This window comes from Nanorana parkeri, unplaced genomic scaffold, assembly GCF_000935625.1.
Source record: "Nanorana parkeri isolate BGI_ZX_2015 unplaced genomic scaffold, ASM93562v1 scaffold732, whole genome shotgun sequence".
In the NCBI taxonomy this organism is placed as follows: domain Eukaryota; kingdom Metazoa; phylum Chordata; class Amphibia; order Anura; family Dicroglossidae; genus Nanorana; species Nanorana parkeri.
Window position 1 is genome coordinate 589,591 of NW_017307000.1, and position 25,382 is coordinate 614,972.

A 25,382-nucleotide genomic window follows, 5' to 3' on the forward strand; every position below is an offset into this window, starting at 1 on the left:
CCCGATCTGTACTAGAATTCCACCCGCTTCTGTCCGTAACCTGTCTAAAAGGTGCCCATTCACTGTGCGATTATGGCATGAAAATCGCGGGAAATCACCTGAACGTACAATAAATCGTGAAGGGAAGGCGTGCGACCGTTTTTACTGTACGGTCGCACGTCTTTTGCCTAAGGAGCATGTTCGAAAACCAGCCAAAAATATTATGATTTTCGGCTGGTTTGTGGCATGCTCGGGAGACAAATGCCGAACGGGCCGGTGTGCGCACGCGCACACTGCCCGTTCAGCATTGCGGTCATCGGAAGCCCGCCCCTCCGTGGGGCGGGCTTGCGATGATTGCAAGTATGATCTGCTTGTCCAAGATAGGCAGATCGTACGTTTTTTAAATTACTTTACAACCATCGCAAGACTAAGGTCTTGCGATGGTTGTAAAGTGTATAGCCACCACAACCCAAAGCCATGAAATGTATTTACTCATGTAATAAAGACCAACATGAGAGCAAGGCTGTATTACAAAATGCACCAATAGAAAGAAAGACAATGGTGTGCTCTGCAGACAGACTTGTTATGCTACATACAATTAATGTTTTGTGGGTTAGAGATCCTTTGAACCTACCAGGTTATTGTCTGACTGTTAAAATAAAAAATTCATCAACCCTCCAGGAGGCACTTCAGAGGTTATTGCTATACAAAACTTGCTCCTATTTGACATGATTATACGATATAGACAAATCTAAAGTGTCAGAATGAGCTACTCCCAACGTTTTTCTTGCCTAGTATAGAATATACAACCTTGCATATACTTTAAAATGTAGCTTTGTTTCCCTGCTATACAGATTTAAAACAAGGTGCTAGTACAGCCAGAAAAAACAGAGCAAAGTATCTACTACACTGCAGTGTACTAGACTTGCTCCAACAGCAATAACCACTCACTTGGGCACGGATGTGTCCATGAAGCTTGTTAGATAGCAAAAGCATTGACAGAAGAATAAGAGTAATTGCCATCATCCAAATGCATTTGCATTACAAAGGTCAACTCAGCTCTGATCTCCTCATCTCACTGCCTCCAGCCAAAAGTTGTTACTCTGGACATGTATAGGAGGTCAAATAATGGCACGATGCCCTGTGCCAAGTGATTTTAAATCCTCCCATCTTACTTTCATGGATATAGTTTTCCTATATATAGAAAATTACATTGTACTATTTGTGTTATCGCTTTAATAATCTGTAGTATAAATACCATATATAAAGCAAAATGGCATGCAACTTAAACAAGATTCATACATAGGAAAATAGCTCTTACATAGAATAGAAAAATTACAGCATTTTATCAGATACAGTTACATGTAAGAATAGTGCATTTCTTTACTAAAATCAGAATGGCAGACAGCTAGAATCAGCTGGCGGTACATTTCAGCTTTGTGTATCTGGACAGTAATGAGAATATATCATTTGACTCATCATTCGGCTTGTACAGCACAAGGTATGACAGCTTGTAAACAGATAGATGATTAAATGAAAGTTGCACAGCTCTCTACCTAGTAAAGGTTTGTTAACATATACTGTACAGAATCAGATGCAACAGGTTTTGCTGTGGTATACAATGCCGGGGTTAACATGCAGTAGTAAGAATCCTGCTCTTAAAGAAGATGCCCTGCTGTCTGCTTATTGTATAATAAGTCCTAGCTCAGCCGAGGATCTAGATCAGGGCGGAGGGGGCATGTTACACCTCAGGAACAGAGTGATCCATTAGGCTCTTCATGACACTCGAAGCCATTCTGTTGGAAGAAATGTACATACAAGTTAATAAATATTTGCAGCAATTTAGCATCTCGCCTAAGGCGAAGAAAGGTATATTTTTAGGAGAGGGGTTTTGGTTCCATTTTGCCCACTTCATCATATCCCATTTCTGTTAGAAACGGGTACAGCTACATATGCTCATTGCACACATACTGTTTTAGCATGGTTGGAGGAATACATTGTTTTCCTCTTGTTAAGCTGCGGGCTGAACAAGAGAAATCTATCCATGTATGGCTAGTATAATGAAAGATAACACAAAAAAGAGGGCAATAACAAATGTTTCATAACAATGCTGGGGTGTTATCTTTCATATACATATATACACACATATATACACACACACACACACACCTCTCTATCTAGATAGATAGAGATATCTATTAGAGAACGAACACACATCTTTATAAGCTTTTACCACTCATTTGTTTAGTGGTCACAGTGATTGAAGGCCCTAGGATCATTGCTCTCACTCATTGTTCATGGTGATATGCAACGTATGGCACAATCGTCATTTACACATGTGGGTGCACCCTACGGGTGTTTGGATTTGTATACGCGTGTACGTGGGGCAGGGGACTTTAATAAGTGTTTTTTTTAGTGTTCATTTTTTCTTTAAATGCGACTTAAATTTGCAACATTTTTACACTTAACTTTATTGCTATCAAATAGATGGCTAACAAGCCCCCTGTGTGATAGCATAAATACAGTGACAGGCCATCTTTATGGAGACATCAGGGGTCCCCAATGTCATCTATGGACCCCTAAAGAAGCGATCTGCTTTACCATATTCTTCTCCGGCTACAGCAGCAGGAGAAATTAAAGAGCGACACTGGAAGTCATGTAATACACATCACCTTCAGGTCCAGTGATCGGAGATCAGGCGCTGGAAGTGTGCTCATCTCACTCCAATCTAAGAGTACCGACCCACTGTGCCGGTCCTGGGCTAAAACTAGGGACAGTGCAGCCCGGGATAGGACGGCAGACAGGGAGAGGAGCACATTCCCGCGCAGCATACAAGTTATATAGCAGCCCGAATGCTTGCATGTAAAAACACCCATCAACAGTTGTTTTAAACGCCCACCTGCTGCATCCCCCATCCAGCTGTTTTTTTTTTACAATCAGATGGATGGCAAGGGGTTAAAAAGCAAGACTCCCGATGTATGACAGCAGCTCCCTGTATCTAATCCGAGTGTTTGCTGAACATGACTCACTTATCGGTGCAGCCATTTCCTGAAAAAGCAATAGTGTGCTGACAGGAAGACGTTTCACTCACCTCTTCACCATGTGCTCAAAAATGTAGGATGGCATTACAGTGAGGGTAACCACATTAGCAGAAGTTGACAGGCTTTCTGCAACCTGGGAATCCTGTTCAAACACAGAAATACCAACAATTTTAGAATTCAAGCAGGAAACAATAAAATATGTAAAATATCTGGTTCAGCACCAAAAAAAAACCTCTGAGCTGCATTCCCCCAGTTAAGAACATAGTACTGCTAAACTGATTTGAAAGTACAAATAAATAAGAAGAAAAAAAAAATGTGTGCGGTGCATCGCAGATGTAAAGTTCTGGCTCCTGCACACAGACCCTTCCGGCCAGCCATTCTGTACCAGAGGAAGTCTGAATGGACTACAAGTGCAGTGATATCACCACACTTGTACTCCATTGAGAGCGGAGTACAAGTAGTCTCTTCAAAAGAGAAAGCATGTGGTCACCAGCACACCGGAAAATTTGGTCAGATAAACGTCGTCTTTATTGTCTCATAGATAACAATGTTTGTTCTTACAAGCATCTTACATGTGTCAATAAAGACGACGTTCATCTGACCAAATTTTCCGGTGTGCTGGCGACATTCTGCTTTATCATTGGTACTTCTTGCATCCACAGAAGCCATTGCAGCACCCACTTTACAGGGGGCTTCTGGTAAGGGGTGCAGTGGAATACCCATTGCATCGTAGTCTCTTTAATTCACATATGCCGTTCAAGGATCAAATTCAAATAACAGGAGCCTGTGGGAGAAGAACCAGTGATTTTGTTAAAGGAGAACTATGGGGTCAGTGTTATCTAGAGGCAGAGCCAGCTGTACCCGCCCCCTCCCCCGTCCGTTCCGCCAGTCAGCGCTGGCAGATCGGAGTGGGGAATCCAGCCCTCCCCTTGTCACGGCAGAGAGCTGTGACAGGATCGAGAGGTGAGCGAACCTGGTATGTGTTCGCTCACCTGGTATGTGTTCGCTCACCTGGTATGTGTTCGCTCACCTCCCGATCTACTAAGCCGACCTGTGACAGTCTCATTGTCACAGGTCGGCTAGAACTATGAGGTGAGTGGAAATCACTCATCTCATAGTTCTCCTTTAAGTGAGGGGGCAGGATGGAGGCAGGGGGTTGTTGATGTGACAACATTTCATGTTACACCCTGAATATAGATGACACTGTATGAGGGTGGAGGCTTTAAGCAAGATGCTACCATTTCAACATGTGAGCTGACCTACTCAGGGCAGAGAGTTATCACATGAATCTACACGATCCTAGTAAAGCCTTTAGCACTTACAAGACAGCAGACTGCGTTGAAGCTTCAATTATAATTTGTAACAAGGCTAGAATCACAGAAACATTCACATATAACCTGCCCTGAAACATATAATGGTTATTCATCCTACCTTTAGAAATATTACATCACCACACACATTTACAGAAGCAAACTTGAAAAACAGATGCAGGACTTCATTTAACTAAATGCATTGAGTCCAGTTCATAACATCATGCAATGTACCTTTAATCCAATGACATTCTGCCCATTAATTTCACAAAGGTTGTGATCTGTGAGAAGTCCATTCCTTGCAGCGGAGCTGTCTTTGACAATGGAAGTTATTCTGCCATTTTTGAAAACAAACCCAACATGGCCATTGCTGTCTTTGTGCATTGTGATAGCGCGTTCAAATGGTCTACAAAAAGAAATACGATATGTTTAATTACAAAAGTCTGCCAATAGTATCCTATATTCTCCTGAACACCGTATGCGTGTTAATTATCAAGTGAAAATCATTAAATGTAGGTTTATATTTTACAAAGTACAAAAAACTATTTGCAGATACTTCATATCGGGATATAATTACTGTAAATATTTGAAATTAAACACAAATATTACAGACCAAAAAGAGAGAGAATGAGAAAAAGTGAAAAACAAAAAATGAGAATCTGCATGGCAGAACCCAGAGCTGCCCCTTGATTGTGGGCCCACTGGTAGTGCACACCAAAAACGGCTCAAAAAAAACCTTATTACATACAGATTATCATTTTTTTGTTTCTTTCCCTTTTTGGTCTGTAATATTTTTGTTAATTTTCCCGTACACTCTTTACATTTCCCACATGTACCCCACGTCATCTCAGGTTGTATTTTGCTTTCATACACTGCAACAGTGACAAACCATACACCACAGTATACTTATTTCCTGTCCACAATACATTACATAATGTTTATTTGACTATATTTACTGTTGCCATGAGCACCAACACTTGTTCCAGATTGGGTTATGATGTTGCTTTTATTGCCTTTGTATTAGATAAGAGCCTGTTATGACATCCTTATGGTCTTCTATGCTTATTCCATTACATTTTTAATGCATTATTCGGTTTTTAGCCTTAATATTTTGACCGCTGTGGTTGTCAAGGAACGCTTAGGGGAACTTTTCCCACCGCTAGAGCCGGAGACCACGGTCCTCTGTCCCGTTCCGCGCACGCCCTGGGTGAAAGAGGCCGTGACTTGAGAGCACACTTCTGCTGCCACTGGTTAACAGGAAAGGCCCTGCGTTCCACACGGCGCTCTCGCTGGTGAACGGGCGGGAGAGCCAGCGTCTTGTTGTCAAAAGCCGGACAAAGCGCGCTGGTTACTATTTAAACCAGCGCGTGCTGTGACTTGTCCGGCACCCTCTCGTCACAGACGAGAGGACGAGTTAATTTTCAAGCCCTGATGATGGCTCTAGAATTATTGTCTTCGTTCTGGCGTGCGTGGCAATATCCAAATACATGTGGTGCAATAGTTTCCAGACACGTACACACCTAATGCACGAGTTTGTATATGCATGAGGGTGGGGCTTAAAGAAAGTTGGCACGTTTTATTTTAACTTTGCATAGAAGGAAGATGCTTCCAGCACTCTTAACATTTTTTTATGTTTTGGGGCCACATATTGTCCCTTCACCAGGGCGTCATAGTGACTATGTCGTCCTGATGAAGGAACCCTGCGTGGCCCCGAAATGTTGGCTATTGGATATATATGTGACGCTCTTTCACAATACATGTATACAAGGATTTGACAAAATCTTCTGAGTGCTGGTCATCTTCCTTCAAGTTTGAAGGAAGATGACCAGCAAGTTTGATGTGCGCGGCGCCATCCGTGATCATCACTGTGAGCACCACTTTTAAAATAAGAGGTTGTGAACGCTGTAAGGAGTGCAGGGGACACATCTGTACACCATGTTATTTTAACTTTGCTTTCACTTTATTGCCATCACAAGGGAGCCGACAAGCCCTCTATGAAATAGCATTGTGCAGGCGACAGGTTCTCTTAGAAAAAATAAGGGATTCATGACATACCCAATGTCACCTCCTACACTTTTTTTTAACCAGTTGACATCCGCGGTGTTAAACCCCCTTCCCATCCAGGCCATTTTTCAGTATTCAGCGCTGCGGTACTTTGACTGACATTTATTCCGTCATGCAGCGCTGTACTGAAATGAAGTTTATACCCTTTTTTGGGGACAGATAGAGCTTTCTTTTGGTGGTATTTATTCACCACTGGGGGGTTTTATTTTTTTACTATATTAAAAGGAGAAATGACCGAAATGTAAAAAAAAAAGTTTCCCCTATATTAATTGATAAAACATTTATTATTACCCAATTTTTTGGTAAAATATAAAAGACGGGGTCACGTCGGGTAAAAAGACACCAAACATGTCAAGCCTTAAAATTGCATGCGCGAAACCTCAAAAAACAATAATACCCAAAATTGGCCATAGGCGACGCTTTAAAAGCTGTTACCGCTCATCAGTTTAGTGTTATCAGTGATCGATAGCCCTAAAATGATTGCTCTCACTGTGACGTTCGCGGCGATATGCAACATGTGTAGCGCAATTGTAACTTTTGCGCGCTGGGGCACCGGACGCGTATTTACGTTTATAGGCGCGTAAATGTGGGGGTGTTAAACATTTTGGTGTTTTTTTCCCCCTTTTTTATATGTGACTTTTATTTTATTTTACTTTTTTATGTTTCTCTTTTTTTTTTTTTATTTTTATTTTTTTTCTCTTATTGTTATTGCTATTATATCCCCCTTTTTTATATGTGACTTTTATTTTATTTTACTTTTTTATGTTACTTTTTTTTTTAATTTATATTTATTTTTTTGCACTTATTGTTATTGCTATTATATAGGGGGATAACAATCCCTCTATATAATAGCAAAGGCACACTGACAGGTCCTCTTTATGCAGACATTAGGGACGCGGACGAGCACATATAAACGATCGGCTGGCTATGGAGCCGCTGATCGCCTATATGTGAAACACCCGGTAACGGGTGTGTGCAATGGTCGGGTCTTTTCTGCCCGTGCGTGCCCGCCAATGCAGCAGTGCCGTCCGTCCGTTTTTTTACTATGGGCGGACGGCAAGAGGTTAAAGTGTGTTTCCACTTTTGCAGCCAAATTGGGATAATACCCATTTTATATTTGTTACATGTTCCCATTCACATAGCAAAGCTAAAAATATTTTATATAGGTTAAAATTTCTACTTGCTGCTTCTTTTATAATGTTAAGAGGGATTGCGCGGGGCGTCTCCATTGAATGTTAATGAAGTTAATGAGAGAAATACAATCCTCAAATGTCAGTCCCAAGTCTTTCCATTAGGACATATCACTATAAAGGTGCTGTGAAAAACCTGGAATCAGACAGGTTGTCTGCTGCAACAAAGCATCTAAAAGGTAAGAAATATTGTTTTAAAAATAATTTTTTGGCATGTTGTGAGTAACTCCTGAGTGCTACAACTGGGAGTCTGTTTACATGTTGGCGCCGGGCGGAAGGATTTGGTCGGCAGCAGCAAAAGGGACAAATTGACACAATAGACGCATTGGTCATCTTTGCGTTTTTTTAGGGAAAAACTAAACTGTGCAATAGACTTTAGATTTTTTATAGGGAGAAAAAAAAAATGTACTAACCTGTCTCTAATAACCATGGAAATCCTATCTCCGGAAACTTGCTTGAGGAATTTATGGGACTTGTCTGAACTCCAACCTGCACAGTTTTCACCATTGATTTGCAGAACCTGATCCCCAAACTTTAATCCAACCAAAGATGCTGGAGAATTAATCTGAACAAGTTGCACAAAAATACCCTGAAAAAGAAAAAAAAAAAACAACAATTTATTCCAGAAGAGCAGCATGTCGACACGTGTACACACACACACACACACACACACACACTAAAAATGCAGAAGTGTTAAACACAATTATGACCATCAATATTTTTCCTGTGAGTCTGCAGTGTAATGTGACAGGGGTTAGTGGAGTCACAGTGCAAGGTCTCATTCCTTGGGCAGTGACGCAGAAGACATTTTTTTTTTTTAAATCACTTAAACGTCTTCAGTGGGAAGTTAATCTGCAGCCCAAAGTCCAACCCAACCAAAATGTTGTCTGTGCCCACCCCATTCAACCTTGATAGTACAAACAACAACATAAAATGGTGTTATCCATCAAATTTTTTTTATTGGCTCAGATCTGTCCTCTTCACTAGTGACAGCAGTGGCCACACAGCCATATAAATTCACGATATAGGTCAATGTGATGCACCAGGGCACTAACTTCAAAGAAGCCAAGCATGATTTTTAAGATCTAATTTTTTTACTTATCTACGTTAGAAGCTATGCACATAGTATATACACAATAGCGTGTTTCTATCACAATTAATATTTGTGTTCCCCATGAAATGGAAGTAACTGCTCTCAAAGTCACGCTCGCATAATGCCCCTGAGATGGCCAGGCTGATGAATCCTGCGTTATGCAAAATATAACCCTCAATTTTCCCATTTCTTTCCACTACTTAAAATGACAGAAACAAGAAGTTAACTTACATTGTCAATAGATTTAAGGCGGAGACCAATTTTTCCATCCTGATCCTTACACAAGATAACTTCACGGAGTCCTTGTTTTATTTCTGCTCTACGAATCCCGAGATCACTTCCACTTACTGGAGCCACCATGTTATTTACAGCGGATGGTCTTGCTACCTGGCGCTGAAGAATTAAATGATGTACACAATTAATTAGTGTCAACTGAAAAAGAAACAGCTTGTCCTCTTTGCACATTTAGAGCTGGCAACATCAAGTCAGTGTCCCATTCATACCTACTGGGACTTTTGAAAAGAGCTAGGTGAAAGTAAACTTTAGGCCGATGCACACTAGAGATATATTGTAATCCACAAAACATTCAAGGAGGAGAGCTTTAAACCTCTTCTCATCAGGTTTTTATTGCTGTCTGTATTCCTCGACTTCCCGTGGTCACCTAGACAGGATGTTAGCAGCCACTGCTATAAAAACTAGACAAGAGTTTCTAACACTTCCCCAATCTACTGAAAACGTGATTATAAGGGCTTGTGTCAACAGGCTTTGGGCTTGTGAGTATAGGCAAATGCAGCATTCATGTGACATCGGTTTGAAATGCTTCAGAGTTCATTGACCGGTGCATTTGACCTGCAGTTGACCTAAGCTGCATCAACCTGCTTTTGTATTGTCATTGATTTGTATAGGGAGAAGAGCAATACTGACATGAATAAAAGCCCATTGACACAGACCCACAGGTTGCGTTCCCTGTAGGAGAGTTTCTTTAACTTTCTGTCCCTGTGAATACAAAGGCAGCAGCAAAAACTTGGCAGATATTCCACCCTAAAATCTGTAAATATCACAATGGTATTTCATTCATATATAAACGTTTCAGACCAGTTGGTAAATGATCCGCAAGTCTTTACCTATGGTAGAGCTAGGCTATACTAGAAATATATCAGCAGGGAGTACTTCTAGTGAAGAATCCAGTTACTCAAAGAAAGCAGACACCTCGGTTATATGCAGAACTGTGCTTTCTTTAGGCCAATATGACACGTGCCATTTGTCATAGATCATCAAATACCTGATGCTGCAAAAACCTGACAATCCACTTTGTTTTTCTTCACTTCAATTCTGTTCGAGTCTCTCTGATCATTTCTTCCCTAGATTACAACTGCTTATGCCTTTGGCGTGAGCTGCTTATACACAGCACTTTACATTCTCTGTGAAAGATATATCTTTATCACCCATTAGGAGGTGACCCTTTTAAAACAGCATTTAGTAAACTGTACAGTCACAGCAATAAAAACATAAAACAGAATGCAAACATTTAAAGTGCAACTAAAGCCAAAACTTTTTTTTAAGGCGAGGGATTTTTTTTTTTTTAAACCAGAATTTTGTTCAACCAACAGAGTTGCTTTAAAGTGCATTTCAAGTGGCCACTTTCTGCTTCGTGATCCCGATGTTGCATGATGTTTGGTAAAACACCAGCACCAAGGAAAACCTCAAAACAGGTTCCAGCAGCCTAAAGATCATTTTGAAGCTATGGAATTGCAGAAAAACAAGGAAATGGGTGTAAAAATTGGAACCATTATTGTAAAAAAAAAAAAAAAAGGAGTTTTTAAAATGCTTCACTTACCCCATCTGCAGGCACCAGAGACATATTTTTGTGGATTTCATCTTCACTCAGGCTTAAACCCATGTACTGAGAGAGTTCTGGATACAGTTTAGGATACAAACCTGACAGAGAAAACAAAAGTCTGAATCAGAGTACAGTTCTGAGGAAACATATGCAGGATTTTGAACAAGTATTACCTGCAGGGACATCCCTGCCAAAACTGCTCTCTGCTCTACCCTTTATCTTCACCTGGGAGGCAGCTAATCGTAAACAGTGACTGTTTTACCTTGGTGCGATGCGGGTTCACAAACTTAATTCGTTCTACGAGCAGGGAAGATGGCTGTGGTTTTGCTCGTCACCCGATGTGGAGTTCACGAACAGAAGCAAAATTTTGCCGAACTTCCTGTTCGCGAACCGAGGTAGCAGTCTGTGTGTCTGTGATAGATGATGGATAGATAGAAGATAGGCACACACACACACACACACACACACACACACACTTTTCTACACTATCCAAAAGTCAGCCACGTCAGTCAGGAACCACATGCTATACATTGTAAAGAAGCTCATAAATGCAGACGCTCTATGCTTACCTCCATGCTGGGATAACTGTGCTGAAGCTTCTGATAAAATTGCTGGGTTGGCTGGATTTGTTGCAAATGCAGTCTGAGCCTGAAAAGTAATGTTAAAAGAACACATTATTAAAAAGTTAGAGAAGACCAGTGGAGAGTTTCACCATCTACCTTTGACCTGGAACTGAGACTGAAAGCAAGCAAAAAAACAGAGAATTTAATTCATCAAAACTGGAGCAGAGAAAATCTGGAGCAGTTTTGCACGGCAACCAATCAGCTTCTCTTTAAATTTCAAATCTTAACGGGATCAAACTGAAGAGAGATGCCGATTGGTTGCCGTGCATAGCTGCTCCAGTTTTGATAAATCCCCCCTAGAGTTGTCACTGGAACAAGTATAGAGGGAAAAACGTTCAATTAAGCCACATGTTTTAGGTGACAACTGAGAGAAAATTGCCCAACAGAGAGATCAAAGTCTCACTTCCTGTTTCAAAACAGCAATCTCCCCCAATGGGGCACAGACAAAAATATATGAATTAGAAAGGGTGTTATGAGATTTTACCTTTTTAGTGGTTTCATTGGAGCAGGATTATACATAGGACCCTACAGGCAGCTTCTAACAGTTAAAATAGATGCCGCTGAGCTGATAAAGAACGGAGGGCCTTTTTTTTTTTTTAAATGTCATCAACAGATAATGTCTTCAGGTCTTTATCCCTTTTTGTTAGGACAACTAGTCCTCCTTATACCTACACAGTACAGACAAGGATAATATTTGAAACAAACCACCCTCAGACAGTGAGAACTAAGCAGGATTTTTCAGTCCTGGAGTTTGCAGAAACATCATCCAAAAAAAAGGTAAGCTGCAATTTTTAATTAATTTTTTTCAGTTATGATATGTGAATGGGAGCATGGAACAAATGTAAATCCCAATTTGGCTGCAAAAGTGGTAATACATTTTACATTTTCTTAATATTCAGTGAGAATGGAACACAAGCAGCAAAACAGCTTTACAAAATGTTAAAGCACTTTCAGCACACATCTTCCTGTAAGGCAGTGTGATTAATAAACCCGCCACACTGATGGAAACCCATTAAAATGAATGAGAATATATTTAAAAAAAAAAAAAACAGCCACAACACCACCCACACACCGCAACCTGCATTTTCTGAATGGACCAGCAAATGCAGGGTGCAATAAGGAGTAATGGTGCGTAGCAGTGAATCGCAACATATACACACACACACACAAAATGTGCCCCGAAGAGCTTCTCAACCCAAGTTCTCTGTAGATTGTAATCATCAGTATTTCAGCAATGATCTTCAAACAATTGTCCTAAAGCTAGCCATACACCTATAGATTTATCTGCAGATTTTCTATGGTCGGATGGAAAAAGTGCAACAGATTCCTTCATCTACGCTAAACTGTGTGGATGGCGGAATCTCGCACTGGGCCAAGCTTCAGTATCTTGCTAGTCGGCTCCGCTGGCTGCCAAGATACCTGAACAATCCGATTGGTTGCAGGCATTGTTCAGGTATTTAGAGAGCCAGCGGGGGCCGACTAGCAAGATACTGAAGCTTGGCCCAGTGAGAGATTCCTCTATCCACACAGGTTAGCGTAGCTGGAGGAATCTGTTGCACTTTTTCCATCCGACCACAGAAAATCTGCAGATGATCTACTGGTGTATGGCCAGCCATTATGACATCCCTCAAACACTAAGAACAGAGGAAAGGCCTCCCCACTCACCTTGAGCCATTTTAAAAAGGGACTCCAGAAGTGCTTTGAAGCCAATTGCAATAACACTGCACCATTCACCTCACAGATGAAAAATAAAACATGGCCAGCACCACAGAGTGTCATGTGGCTTAACCCCTTCGTGACGGGAGACGTACACTGTACGTCCCGCCACAAAGGGACCAAATGACTCGTTATGTACACTGTACGTGACAAGTTATTTGCTGCATTAGAGCGCTGGTAACCGCTGAGAATCAGTATAGAGGCATTCATTAATGAAAGGGTTAACCTTTTTCAGACACCTGATACCTTAATATCGGGTGTCGGAGAGTCAAAGCAGAGCGGGCATGCCGGCATTCTGACAGCTCGTATAGATCGAGAGATATCTCTCTCGGATGTATACTGGCTTTTTTTTTTCTTTCACTTTCAGGGATACATAATGTATATTCCTTGGTGCGATATTGCGCAAAATGCAAATCGCGCGACAAACGCGCGATTTGCGAATCGCCATGTGTGAATGGGGCCTTAGTGACAGCTGAATCCTGCACTGCTGCAGGATCAGTGTCACTAACTTATTATAGGCTGTTCTGAAGTTTGAAACAGCCTAATAATAACCAAAAATGTATTCATTTATCAAGCAGTAATAGAGAGATTAATTCACAATGACTGCTTGATATAATTAAATAAATACAAATTTAAAAGTTTTAAAAAAATAGTGAAAAGGAGTAAAGAAAAAAAAAGACAAAATGAATGTATTTATTGCATTGTTTTTTTAGCTTTACTGGTTTTGTAAAAAAATACTACAAATTAAAACTGGGAAAAAAAGTGTTTTTTTAAACGTTTTTTCCTCTTTTTTTAAATATTTTATTTGTCCTAAGTGAGGCGTTAGGGCTACATATTTATATCACATATGTATGTCTCTAAAAAACATGTCCTCTAAAAAACAATATATAATATGTGTGGGTGCACTTTGTAAGAAAGTATATTACTGACGTGGAAGAATCACACAGCAAAAATGTCAAAAGTGCGTCAGTCATTTATGAACAGAAACTAAAAACAAGCTCAGTCATGAAGGGGTTAATAAAGACATGATTTGTAAGGACTACATTCTATTTTGAATAGGGATAATAAGCAATGTCCAATCATAGTGACACTTTCTCCAGGAATCAGCTTACATGGGATAAACATTGTGGAGCTACACTGGATACATGGCATCAGAAAGATACTACAGACCTGCACCAACATTTCTAAAGCATTGCTTGAATGATTGTATACAGGACTGTTGAGCTATCAGACCGACAACCTAAATGGACACAAGGCTTTTGTAGGACATACACTGGTTAGTGTCAATCATTTACTATAAGCAGGACAACATTCTGCTGACAAGGCCAGACATTACTTATTCAAATCCATTGATCTTAAGGAATATAAAAGGGCCACAAATAATCTTCCTAATGGTTTGTGTTACTCATTCCAGTGAACCATGGGAATACAAACATTCTGTATATAAGAACACAAAAGCCATGCTGTTATTCAAATGAAGCCTTGGCGTCATTCCATTCCTCTTCCTTGTAACACAAAAATATACACAAAGGTTCCAGCCATTTATGGGCCCCAAAAAACATTAGTATTCTATGTAGCGTTTTTTGGTGTGTTACGAATACTAAATGAATTAAAAAAAAATAAAAAGTTACCAAGATGTTGAAAGAATGAACATCTGATAAGTAATTACAGAAGATCATGGCATGTTCTACACATAAGAAACGAGTGGATAAATACTCCAGACAGAGTAAGTTAAAGAAAACCTGTTCAGACAATTATAGAAGCTGCTGTGATGGACGTGTTTTTGAAGGTAGACATGTTGGGGGCATTCATCTTCTTCCACATGTTATTACCTAATGAGTCAATGATCTGAAACAAGTATGGTCATACATCAGGGCTCAACATTTCAACTCGCCTGCTCGCATTTGGCGAGTGGAATTAAGTCAGGCTTGCGGTCTCAGACCACGTACCTGGCTCGTGGGAGCAGCTGCTCCTGCTGGTCTGTCTCCCTTCCTTTTGGCTGGAGCTCTTCACTGAGCTCTGGGTCGAAAACAACGTGATTATTAAGGTCTGCAGACCTTACTAATCACACTAGATCACCAGGGATCTGCCTGCTCGCCTCCTCCAGCAGGGAGATTTAGGGTAATATTGTTAAAGTTGTTAATATTTAGGGGCGGGGTTAAGGCCGCAGGAGGGTTGGGGTTAAGTGGGCAAATGGTGGTAAGTACTTACCCAAATACTCGGAATCGGCACCGATATCGATACTAGTATCGGTATTGGTGCATCCCTAATACTTACCTCAGTTTTCTATAAAAAGATTTAGCTGCAATGCTCAGGTCCCCACAAACCTCTACAGGGCCAACAACTAATCCTGTCAGAAGGAGGATGAACTGATGCCTGATACATGCTGGGACAAGCTCTGAGGCTGAAGACCTCTAGGTCAGGGTAAATGAAGGGCAGGTTTTTCTTACTTCATCCTAATGCATAATAAAAAAAATAATAAGCGCCAGATATACCTGAATAACTTTGTCGACTTTCAAGTCCTCCAGAGATGGGTACAGAGACATTTTTCTTATTCCTGCCAAGTGGAAAAAAAACCAAGCTTTATTGTAAATAAAAACATTAACAAAAACATTACAATTATTCCAAGAACTTATTAAACAACAAACTTTACAAGAAAATCGCAGCAAATGAAAGATATCTTTAAACAAAGACAAGACAGCAATGAACCTAAAGGGAAAAAAGGTTACTATTGTGTGTCTGCTGCTGAGAGGTATTTATTATTAATACCTAAATAACTATCATTTATCCCTCAGCATTTTCTCACATCTAAATGTGGAAAAATACATACAATGAGGTGCTAAAAGACATTCATGTACAGCTAAGTCTATATGTCATGAAAGGGTTTAGGACAGGCTGAACACATTTTCATTTGTGACCTTACAAAGCAGTTAGCGCAGGTATATTGTCAGAAGAGTACAAAGGAGCCATGGCAAAAACAGAAAATCATTTCCTGCATTCTCTACACAGCTTTGGTTTTACCAATGTTCACTGACAGAGATAACCATGAATGAACAGGCCGCATGTAGTCTGCTCCCACCCCAGCTCTGTAGGCCTTGCTTCTCTCCACTGACTGCACTCTGTTTCTGCAGTCTCCTAGTATCCTGTCATTAGGTCAGGGCTTGTTCACACCAAATGCAGGCCAGATCTGCACGAGTTTCTGCACACGCAGTGCAGTTTGCAAAAAATAAAAATAAACACTTTTTTTTTAGCTTAAAATGGGGTTTCAGTGCGTTCCAGGGCGTCTGCATGTGTTTGATGCTTTTGCATTGCGTTCCAGAGCAGGTAAAATAGGGCTTGCTGTAGTTGTTTTACATGCTCTGGAACTGAACGCTGCGGTGTGAACTAGAGCCCAAAATACCATTTGAATACATTGGACGCGTTTTTGATGCGTTCTGTAACTGCTCTGCATCTGGAACGCATTTGGTGTGAACAAGCCCTTATAGTGGACGACTGCCAACCCAGGGGTGTGGAATTCGTATTGCCCGACGCCCGGAACATGTAGTAGTTCCTGGCGCCGGGCAAGTGGTTTTTTCAGCGTTTTAGCCCTGCTGCGGACAACTAGCAGGGCTGATTTCTTTTTTTTTGTAACTGACCGCCGCAGCCTGTGAGGAGAGACCACCGACAGTCTGCGTTCCCCCGTGCCGTATCCTGGCTATTGCACCAGCCCACTGGCTCCTGTATTTACATTCAGCCGCCGTCATTCCCTGGCTGAAGCTATTCAAGCGCCATGCGTGCTTACAATACAGTACTATTAAAAAAAAAAAGTGGGAAAAAAGTCCATTTCAGTTTTGGCCTGACAAATTCTGCTTCGGGAGGTGCATTGCAGTGCCATTAATTTCAATGGCAACCCAAACGCGCCTCCCACCCACAGTGCGATTGGCCGCACTGGAACGCTCAGTACCGCAATGCTGTGTGTTCCAATACAGCGCATGCAGTTTTATTCTGAAGTAAACTTTGTAACACTGCATTTGTGTATTTCATTTTAAATTAAGGATGGTATTTAATTTGTTTTATCTAGGGCTGCGAAAATTAACGATTAATTCCTTGATTAAATCGTTAATTTTTTTTGATCGGTACTCACCTCTCCGCCGGCTTCCGGGAGTTCCGTCGGAGATACGGTGACGTCATGGACAGACGTCACCGAACTCCTCCCCCCTTCCCCAAGTGGCTTCTTCGGCTAACGAAGGGAAGGGGGGAGGAGTCCGGCGACGTCGATGTCCGTGACGGCTAACGAAGGGAAGGGGGGAGGAGTCCGGTAACGTCGATGTCCGTGACGTTACCGGACTTCTCCCCTCTTCCCTTCGTTGCCCGTCACGGACATCGACGGCTCTGCCTCTGCTGAAAATTTGATGAAAAATCTACAGCTATGCTAGGCAAGAAAAAAACCTCTTTAACAATTGCCCTGTTTACAATGAAGAGGTGGCACTGTCACCCCTGCCTAAGCGCTCCTGCATCAGGCTGATGTGGCATCACATATCTTGTAATCCTGCCACTTTATTGCATGATTGACAGCTCAGGTAAGGAGTGTTGCTGTCAGCCAATTGAGGCTGCTTTTTTACATCAGCAGAGGTGAGGTTTCACTGCAGTCCCATTCCTTCCTTGATAAATCCCCCCGACTGTATATGGGGAAGGTTTGTTTCTCATCCCAACAGTACTTACACTATAAGTACTAGTTTAGTAATTGTGCTACAGTATAATTTATTTCTGTGTTTTGCTAAAATGCTTTTATTTGTGCACTGTATACATTACAGGTAAAATCATCTGTGAAGAGGCCACGTTGTTATTCTGAGTTGGCCCACTCAAGCGGCGGCCATATTGAGTGGGGCACGCGAGATTAATAACGTGCTGGATTAGTGTGATCCTAGTTCATTTTATTACTTCATTGCTGTTCTGTATGTGTATAGGCCAATGTAGTTGGATCTGTATGTGCGTTATAATTAATGGATTAAAAAAAAAAAAAAATTTTTGATTAATTGAACACGAAAGTTGTAATCAGTAACAGCCCTAGTTTTATCCGATTAATTGAAAAAGAAAATAAAAAAAATTAGCCAACTAATCAATTATGAAAATAATCATCAGTTGCTGCCCTAAACCCCATATACAAAGAAGTGGATAGCAGGGCATAGCAGGGTAAATGTTCTACATTCACAAGTCTATCAGTCTCTAACTGACTAAAAAGAAGACAAATATAGTTTATTCTGTTATCTCAGCAGTCACTCCACAACAGTGCTAGCTGCAAAGCCCAATATCAAATCTGTATACGAGATCCAATCCTGCAATATGGGACCAAAGGACAGAAAATGTGACTGTCGTATCTAAAACATCCATCTTCTTTACAATAACTACTCATTAGTTTAGAGTGAATTACTAGAACTGTGATGATTTCCAAGCCTGAGAAAGTGTTCTACTACTTTGTATGTAACATTCAATTACTATCAGATGCATTTCATTCCACAAAAATACACATTTGAAAATTAACTAAAATGTAAAAAAAAAAAGGTAATGTGTTGAAATGGGGGAAAAAAAGCCACAAAAAAAAAAAAAAAAACTAGAACTGAAGAGAATTAGCAGATCAGCTGATCGCTGGCAGATGACAGTCATATGATACTCACAAAGACTGAATATTGCATCACAGCCATTTACACAACCTGCTTAAGTCCCCAGAATATGACAAATCGGAACAAAAACAATACGGCAATACATAAACACAAGGATCTGAGAAATTGCATTTATACATTATGGAAACATTTCTAAAATGTATCAAAATAAGGCAAGTTTAGCACTAGGCTCTGTTCACACATAGCAGTTTGAAGGCAACACTGCTTTCCGCACGCTCATCTGCACATTCAAACAAACGTGCGGTTTTCGTACATTTGCAGCTACCACTATACTCGGAACGAACAGAAGTCGTCAACACTCCCATGATGGACTACAATCTCAATACAAACTAGAAAACTAACATGAGATTGTAGTCCACCACAGGAATGAGCTTGGAGTGGTGGCTACTTTACAACACACACAGGGACCATGGGGAACAAAAGTAGCCCCCCTCCAGAAGGAAGGACAGTGTCGGCACCAATTCAGAGATATTATGAGGATCTATAGCCGAGTGGTACACAAATAAGATACATTTTTCTTAATAGTTCAGGTACTTGAATGCATTTTTAAGATTCAAAGTGACATTAAAAGGATATTTATTTTCCTTCCCCCCGCTGTTAGTGTAAGGACTTACCTTAAAAGGGGTTCTAAACCCTCCCGTTTTTCTGCCTATATCTACTGCTATCAATCAGTAGATACAGGCAAACAGTTTAAAAAAAATAAAATAAAAACGCTTTAACAGCGGTTTAAACTTACCTTGTTTTCGCTGTGCGCTCCCATAGGAGAAAACAAAACTATTCGGGCGGCCGCAAAGCGTCTTGGGGCGGGCGCATGCGCAGTTCAGATTCTCGGCCGGGAGACTAGCAGAGACGCAAGGTAAGTCTATGGAAGCGTGCACCCGCATGCAGACACCGCTGGATCAGAAGGGCCTGCAAGCAGAGAGGAGTCAGCTCTGGATTGGAGAGCCGCCACACCGCTGAAGGGACAGATGAAAACATCAGGAAAGAAGAGGAAGATCGGATTAAGAGACATCATTTAAGGTAAGTGCTAACATTGATGTTGGGGGGGGAGAGAAAAAAATGTATCCTTTAATGTCACTTAATCCGATCATCTTCTTCCTTACTGTAGTTTTCAGCCTTCTCTCCAGCGCTGACTCCTCTGATGTCCCAGAGACTGTGCGGGTGCACGCTGCTCCAAAGACTTACCTTGTGTCTCTCCTCGTCTCCCGGCCGAACATCACATCTGAACTGCACATGTACCCGCCCCAAGATCCTTTGGGGCCGCCCGAGACTCTTCAGATGTTCGGACGGGAGCGTGCAGTGAGGACAAAGGAAAGTTTAAACCTGTTTCAAAAGGTTTTGGGTTTTGTTGTTAATGTTTTTGTATACATCTACTGCTTGCTAGCAGTAGATATATGCAAAAAAAAAGTGTGAGGGTTAAATAACCCTTTAACTCCGGAGTTCAGTGTCACTAAGTCAAATCCACTTACAGTGGTAAATATTTGCAGCTCTTTAGCAAACCAGAGCTGAACCATGTTTTTGGATAAAAATGACACACACACCAATTCTGATTTCTAAGTTAAGTGACACCCAATTCAAAAAGGTTTCTGTCACCTAATGACAATGTCTCAATACTACTAGATGAGATGCCCCCCCTATCCATGTTACTCTACATAACAGAGGTGATGAGGAATGCAGAGCATGCAGGGAAAAGGAGACAAAGCTGGGAATGAAGAAATCGGAGTGTGGGAGGCAGCAAGGGTGAGTCATACCATCTCACTATGTGCTCCCAGGCAGAACAATGCTCCGTTTTAACCTTGAACTGCACCGTACATTAAAGCCTTGGAAGAAAATGACCGGTCTGCATACCCACAATGCTTTGCATGCATTAGCAATTGATTCAAATGTTCATAAACTTGTAGCATAGAGATCACAGAATGGACCATAACTATGCACCCACCAGACAGGTGGACATGCACTGAATACTTGCTTTGACTACTTTTGGCAATCAGATTAACACGGCCAAAGACTAGAACAGTAACTAAGGCCAGACAGCTAGAAGATGCATCTCACAGAAGTCACAGAGAAAAGAAGATGGCCGTTTTACTCCACATCTAACAAAGGCCACCTAATTCTCCCAAAACAGGTCCCCTGTCCTTCCTCATGTCAGCTCAGCCCCTCAACCCCACAGGAGATCCTCCTAACTAATCCATAAAATATTTGGACCACACTCACCCCAGTATTCTATTTCAGTCCTCACTCTGGAAATTCCCAAAGTGGATGATGACAAATCCTTACAAGTCACCCACCCAGATTCAGAGCAAGTGGGACTTGTTGGTTGTAAATGAACCCAATGGTGGCATGTCCCTTGAGTGTCAGGGCCGTAGTGTACCTGGCTTAGGCTCCATTCACACACAGCGTTTTCAGCGCGACACAAAAACCTGCAAATGTTAACATAAGCGCAGATTCCGCACATTTGCAGCTACTACTATAGCGGAACCCATCCAGAATATCAAATCTGGACTTTTTTTGCACAAATCGCGTTTTCGCACCGCGTGGAGGTCGCGCAAGTGTGAACAGGATACATTGGAATGTATATTAGATTTTGTTTTGCGCGTTTCACCGCTGTGTGACCGGAGCCATAAACAGCCGATCCTTTATTTACCAGTGACTCAGTATAGTTACTTTTAAGTTTCTTTGCTTACTGTGATTAACCTTTTCATTGCTTCCATGTTAGGGTTGTACCTACAGGATGGTTTCTTCTTCACCCCTAGTGACAGCCATGGTTTCTACAGGTGCTTTGGTATTGTGGTTCGCTGATACTAAAGGAAACACATTTTTTTTTGCTTTGGATAGAATAGAAAAAAGGCTAAAACACCCAACAGGTTTTTCTAGCGGTGTCCCATGAAGGGGGGAGGGTGCAAATTCCACTCACTTCCTGTCCAACACAAAAAAAGATCTCTCCAAAGTGAAGGGCAATTCTCTCAGAACGTTGTCACCTGAACAGGTACCCCCAGGGGAAGATGACCTGGGATAACATTTAGGTCTTCCCACCACTTCCTGTGCTGCAGACTGTGGTCCCCAGGACAAATTTAGATGGGGAATCTCCCAAACAGTAACAGAGGCCAAAATAAAATCCTGCCATATCCCAAATAGAGTTTACGGCTGGCACATTGATACAAGTCCTACAAAAAGACGGTCTCTGTGCTACACTTTTATTGTATTATTCCCTAAGTGTAGGTGAAGATGTGTGTCCAGGGCTGGACAAATCCCAGGAGTCAGGTAGCCAATGTTCCATTACAACTGGCATCTAATGTTTAAGGATTTCTCTAGTCGTCATCAATGGAGCCAGATCCTAAAAAAGTTCCTGCTGGCTCCTGGATTGGACAGACTGGCTCCTGGATTCCATATTATTCTGTCTTACAAAAAAGGTACGGTTGTCGATTCCAGATGGTCCATAGCACCAAAAGGATCAGATGAAGGCACCCAATTCCAAGAGAATATGTACATCTTGGTATGTTGTCCCTGGGAGACGAGTCCTATAGAAGTCTATGAGGCTCTACTGCACGGGCACAGCCAGCAAAGAGAGGACTTTGGTGAGGAACGTAAAACACGGGAGGCCCCAGATCTCGGTAAGCATAGATCTGTACAGGGGAATTTCACCTCTATCCTTGTTCTGGTGGCAACTTAAAATCTTTAAATTTGCCTTCACTTTCAGGCTCAGGGACAGTGGTGACCAGAAAAAGAGGATAGAGAGGGGGAATCAGACATCAATAAAAGAAAGACCTGACAAAGGTTCGACCTCTCACCACATTTTGCCTTTGTACATATTTTAAAATGTGGACTTTTGTTCTGGTGGCTAAAATGGGATTTCCTTCCTGTTGTGTCTCCAGAACAGGAAGAAAAGGGAAACCTCCTCAATGGAAAAGAAAAATTCCCCACTCATCCTAATCTCTTTAATGTAGGGATGGCCAAACTGCAGCCCTCCAGCTGTGGTGGAACTACGAATCCCATGAGGCTTTGCAAGATTCTCACAGCCACAGACATGACTCCCGGAGAGAGATGCTTCATGGGATTTGTAGTTTCACCACAGCTGGAGGGCCGGAGTTTGGCCATCCCTGCTTTAACCCCTTCGTGACTGACGACGTACAGTGTACGTCGCCAGCATCGGGGCTGTTTAAACAGACTCCCGGCGACTTTTGCCGCCGGGAGTCTGTTTAAACTTGTAGAGCCGACATGTAGTAAAGGGGGGGGATAGCTGCCATATTGGTCACCGGTCATATGAACCAGATATTGAAGGGACAGATGGCTTTTTTTCCCCAAAACAAAGACGTCTGGATAACAAAGAAGATATTATTTAAACATAATGGATCTCATCTAATAAGATTCCCACCAAAGCTTGAATTTCCTGAGTGCATAGCAGGTAGAATGAGATCACCAGACCAAGAAAAGTTTTGAGTCCAAAATCTTTTTCCCAAAACAACATGTTTGCGGTCATCAGTTAAGTAATTAAAGCGTTCTTCTAGATAATTGCCGGCTTTGTATTCTTTGCATACCTTATTTTCTTTTCTTCCCCAGTCTTCTGACAGTGGCCATGTATGCTAAGGGCAGATTACTAGTTCTCCTATTACTTCCTAGATTACTGGCACATGTGACTAGGACATGTGACCATGCACATCATCTCAGGGGAGGAAAATGTCTTTCCCTGAGATCTCATAAGATTACAGATGAGATTTCCCAGTATGCACTGCTTTGCCAAACTGAAGTCATTTTGCCCTTTCATAGCAGGAAGTGAATGCTCTGCCAGGGTAAGTATTTACAATCACAACATTGTACAGCTGACATGTCTATGTTATTATTCATCACCATACATAGAGAGATGCATTGGTAGAATTTGATTTTTAGGTGTAAAAGATTTTGGATTGTAAAATGTTGTTGGTCTGTCGCTCTCATGCTACCTGTAACATTTGGATTTCTCAATTCGGGTCCTAGCCCATCCCCTAGGGGTCTCCCACTTCCGGCAGAAGAACCGCCTAACCTAAGCCATTAGGCTCAAGCAGGGATTCCACCCTCTCCTCTAAAAAAAAAATGTAAGACAGATACCAGTCCAGCGCCTTGGTTGCTATTTGCTTCCAGACCTTTATTTGAGCGTGATTGTAAGTTGTTAGCTGCAAAAAACACATGAATAATGCGTGTCTTTTAGGTGCTCCCCATAGGGGTCTTTGGACAGAAAATGCACAATTCTGCCTGGGGAAAAAAGAAAAAAGTTCCTGTGCTTCTCTGAGCTACTAGTAATCAGCAGCACCATGCTCAGGTGTAAACAGGCACCACGTCGGTGACAAAACGCTAAAAAGGTGCCCATACACTTTACAACCCTCGCAAGACTTTAGTCTTGCGAGGGTTGTAAAGTACTTTTTAAAAAAACGTACGATCTGCCCATCTTGGACAGGCAGATCGTACTTGCAATCCCCTGAGGGGCGGGCTTCCGATGACTGTAATGAGGGGCGGGCTTACGATGACTGCAAACAGGCAGTGTGCGCGTGCGCACACCGGCCCGTTCGGCAGTTGTCGAACCAGCAGGCCACTAACTCACCGAGAAGCGTACGATTCCCGGCGGGTTTTCTAGCATGCTGGAGACGTGCGACTGTACAGTAGAAACGGTTGCACGCCTTCCATACACTGCACGATTATCGTACGATCGCAGGATTTCCCGCAATTCTCGTACGAGAATCGTGCAGTGTATGGGCACCTTTAGGTGTGAATGGCGGCTATTAGTACTCTATCTTGAATGGTATTGTAACTGTAATGTCTTCCTTATATTGTAAAGCGCTGCGCAAACTGTTGGCGCTATACAAATACTATGTAATAATAATAATAATAATAATAATAATCATAATAATATGCATACACAAGCATTTAACCCCCTCAGTGCAGGAGGAGCCCCACTGGAAGGGACATTTCTTCATCTCCCTGAAGCTGAACTCCAGGATTAGCAAATGTTGTGTACATACAAGAGTCATGTGTATCCTTACTTGAATCTTGGTGTGTTTTGTGTATTTCTTCCAGTAATACAACATTAAAATATCCTCTAAACAAGAGCTTCCTGTAATAAAGACCAGTCACTGCTGCACTCTCTTTGTGAAGGGTGACTGGTCTTTTCTCCACCCCCTTACCTGCAGGCAGTTTGTAGTGGGCAGGGCCTGCTGGGTCCCTCCCACAGCTCTGCTCAGGCTATATGCAGGACAGTGATGGTGTCACCACTACTTTAACAAGGTAATATCTCGCCATGAAAAGACATTTGGAGCACACAAAGAGTATTTATACCCATTGGGTCTATGGAGGAACAGATTTAAAGTTGATGTGCCCAGAGTTCAGCTTTAAGTTTCCTATGATCAGTCACACATGGGATCCATTACAAATCCCATCCTGATTGGACAAACATGATGGGAGCTTCGATGGAGGGTGCTGCTGGGGTCTGAGCGGTCACAATCGGTCTCTCGTCCCTGACCTGGCTGGGTAGAAGAATAACAAACACACCCCACCAGGAAAGAGGAGAAGTACGTCTGCGCACCACTACCAGGCCGGTGCCTCTTAAAGAAAGTGTAACCGGATAAGAGCTCCCGTGCCCCGCCCGGAGAAGAGCCCCTAGGGTGCCTGACTACACATTACCGGAAGCGGCGAGGGACATACCTTTGTCACTGGGCTCCTATAACACACACCGGAGACCGTTACTCTCAGCTGGAATGGCCACACGACGCCTGCCTGGGGAAGTAATGACGTCACAAGGCTGCGGTTCCACTAAAGACAAAGCGAGAACCGGGGGCGGGGCCAATGAAGAGGCGTCACTCAAGAAAACGAGACTCGTGACCGCTGCCTCGGGGAGTATG

At 42.0% G+C, this 25,382-nt stretch overlaps 1 protein-coding gene across 2 annotated transcripts; it reads right to left on the reverse strand.

Annotated features, from left to right (window-relative positions):
• Window positions 1–1,086: 1,086 nt before the first annotated feature.
• Window positions 1,087–25,382, reverse strand: SDCBP (syndecan binding protein). 2 transcript variants are annotated; one of them, XM_018564192.1, is made up of 9 exons: window positions 25,186–25,382; window positions 15,352–15,413; window positions 11,087–11,165; window positions 10,515–10,615; window positions 8,909–9,070; window positions 7,998–8,173; window positions 4,565–4,736; window positions 3,071–3,162; window positions 1,087–1,775 (listed from the first exon to the last, which is right to left on the reverse strand). In XM_018564192.1, exons 2-9 carry the CDS (start codon window positions 15,400–15,402, stop codon window positions 1,721–1,723), a joined length of 888 nt encoding a protein of 295 aa, XP_018419694.1. In that variant the 5' UTR covers window positions 15,403–15,413; window positions 25,186–25,382; the 3' UTR covers window positions 1,087–1,720. The 2 variants fall into 2 exon arrangements, with proteins under 2 accessions (XP_018419694.1, XP_018419695.1); XM_018564193.1 differs by lacking the exon at window positions 25,186–25,382 and having other exon boundaries at window positions 15,370–15,413.

Coding starts and splice junctions, on each gene's coding strand:
- SDCBP (XM_018564192.1), bottom strand. CDS start 15,402: ATGTCTCTGTACCCATCTCTGGAGGACTTGAAAGTCGACAAAGTTATT. Junction 11,166..15,351: donor AAGTCGACAAAGTTATTCAG/GTATATCTGGCG, acceptor ATTACTTTTCAG/GCTCAGACTGCATTTGCAAC. Junction 9,071..10,514: donor CTCTGGTGCCTGCAGATGGG/GTAAGTGAAGCA, acceptor TTAATTCTTCAG/CGCCAGGTAGCAAGACCATC.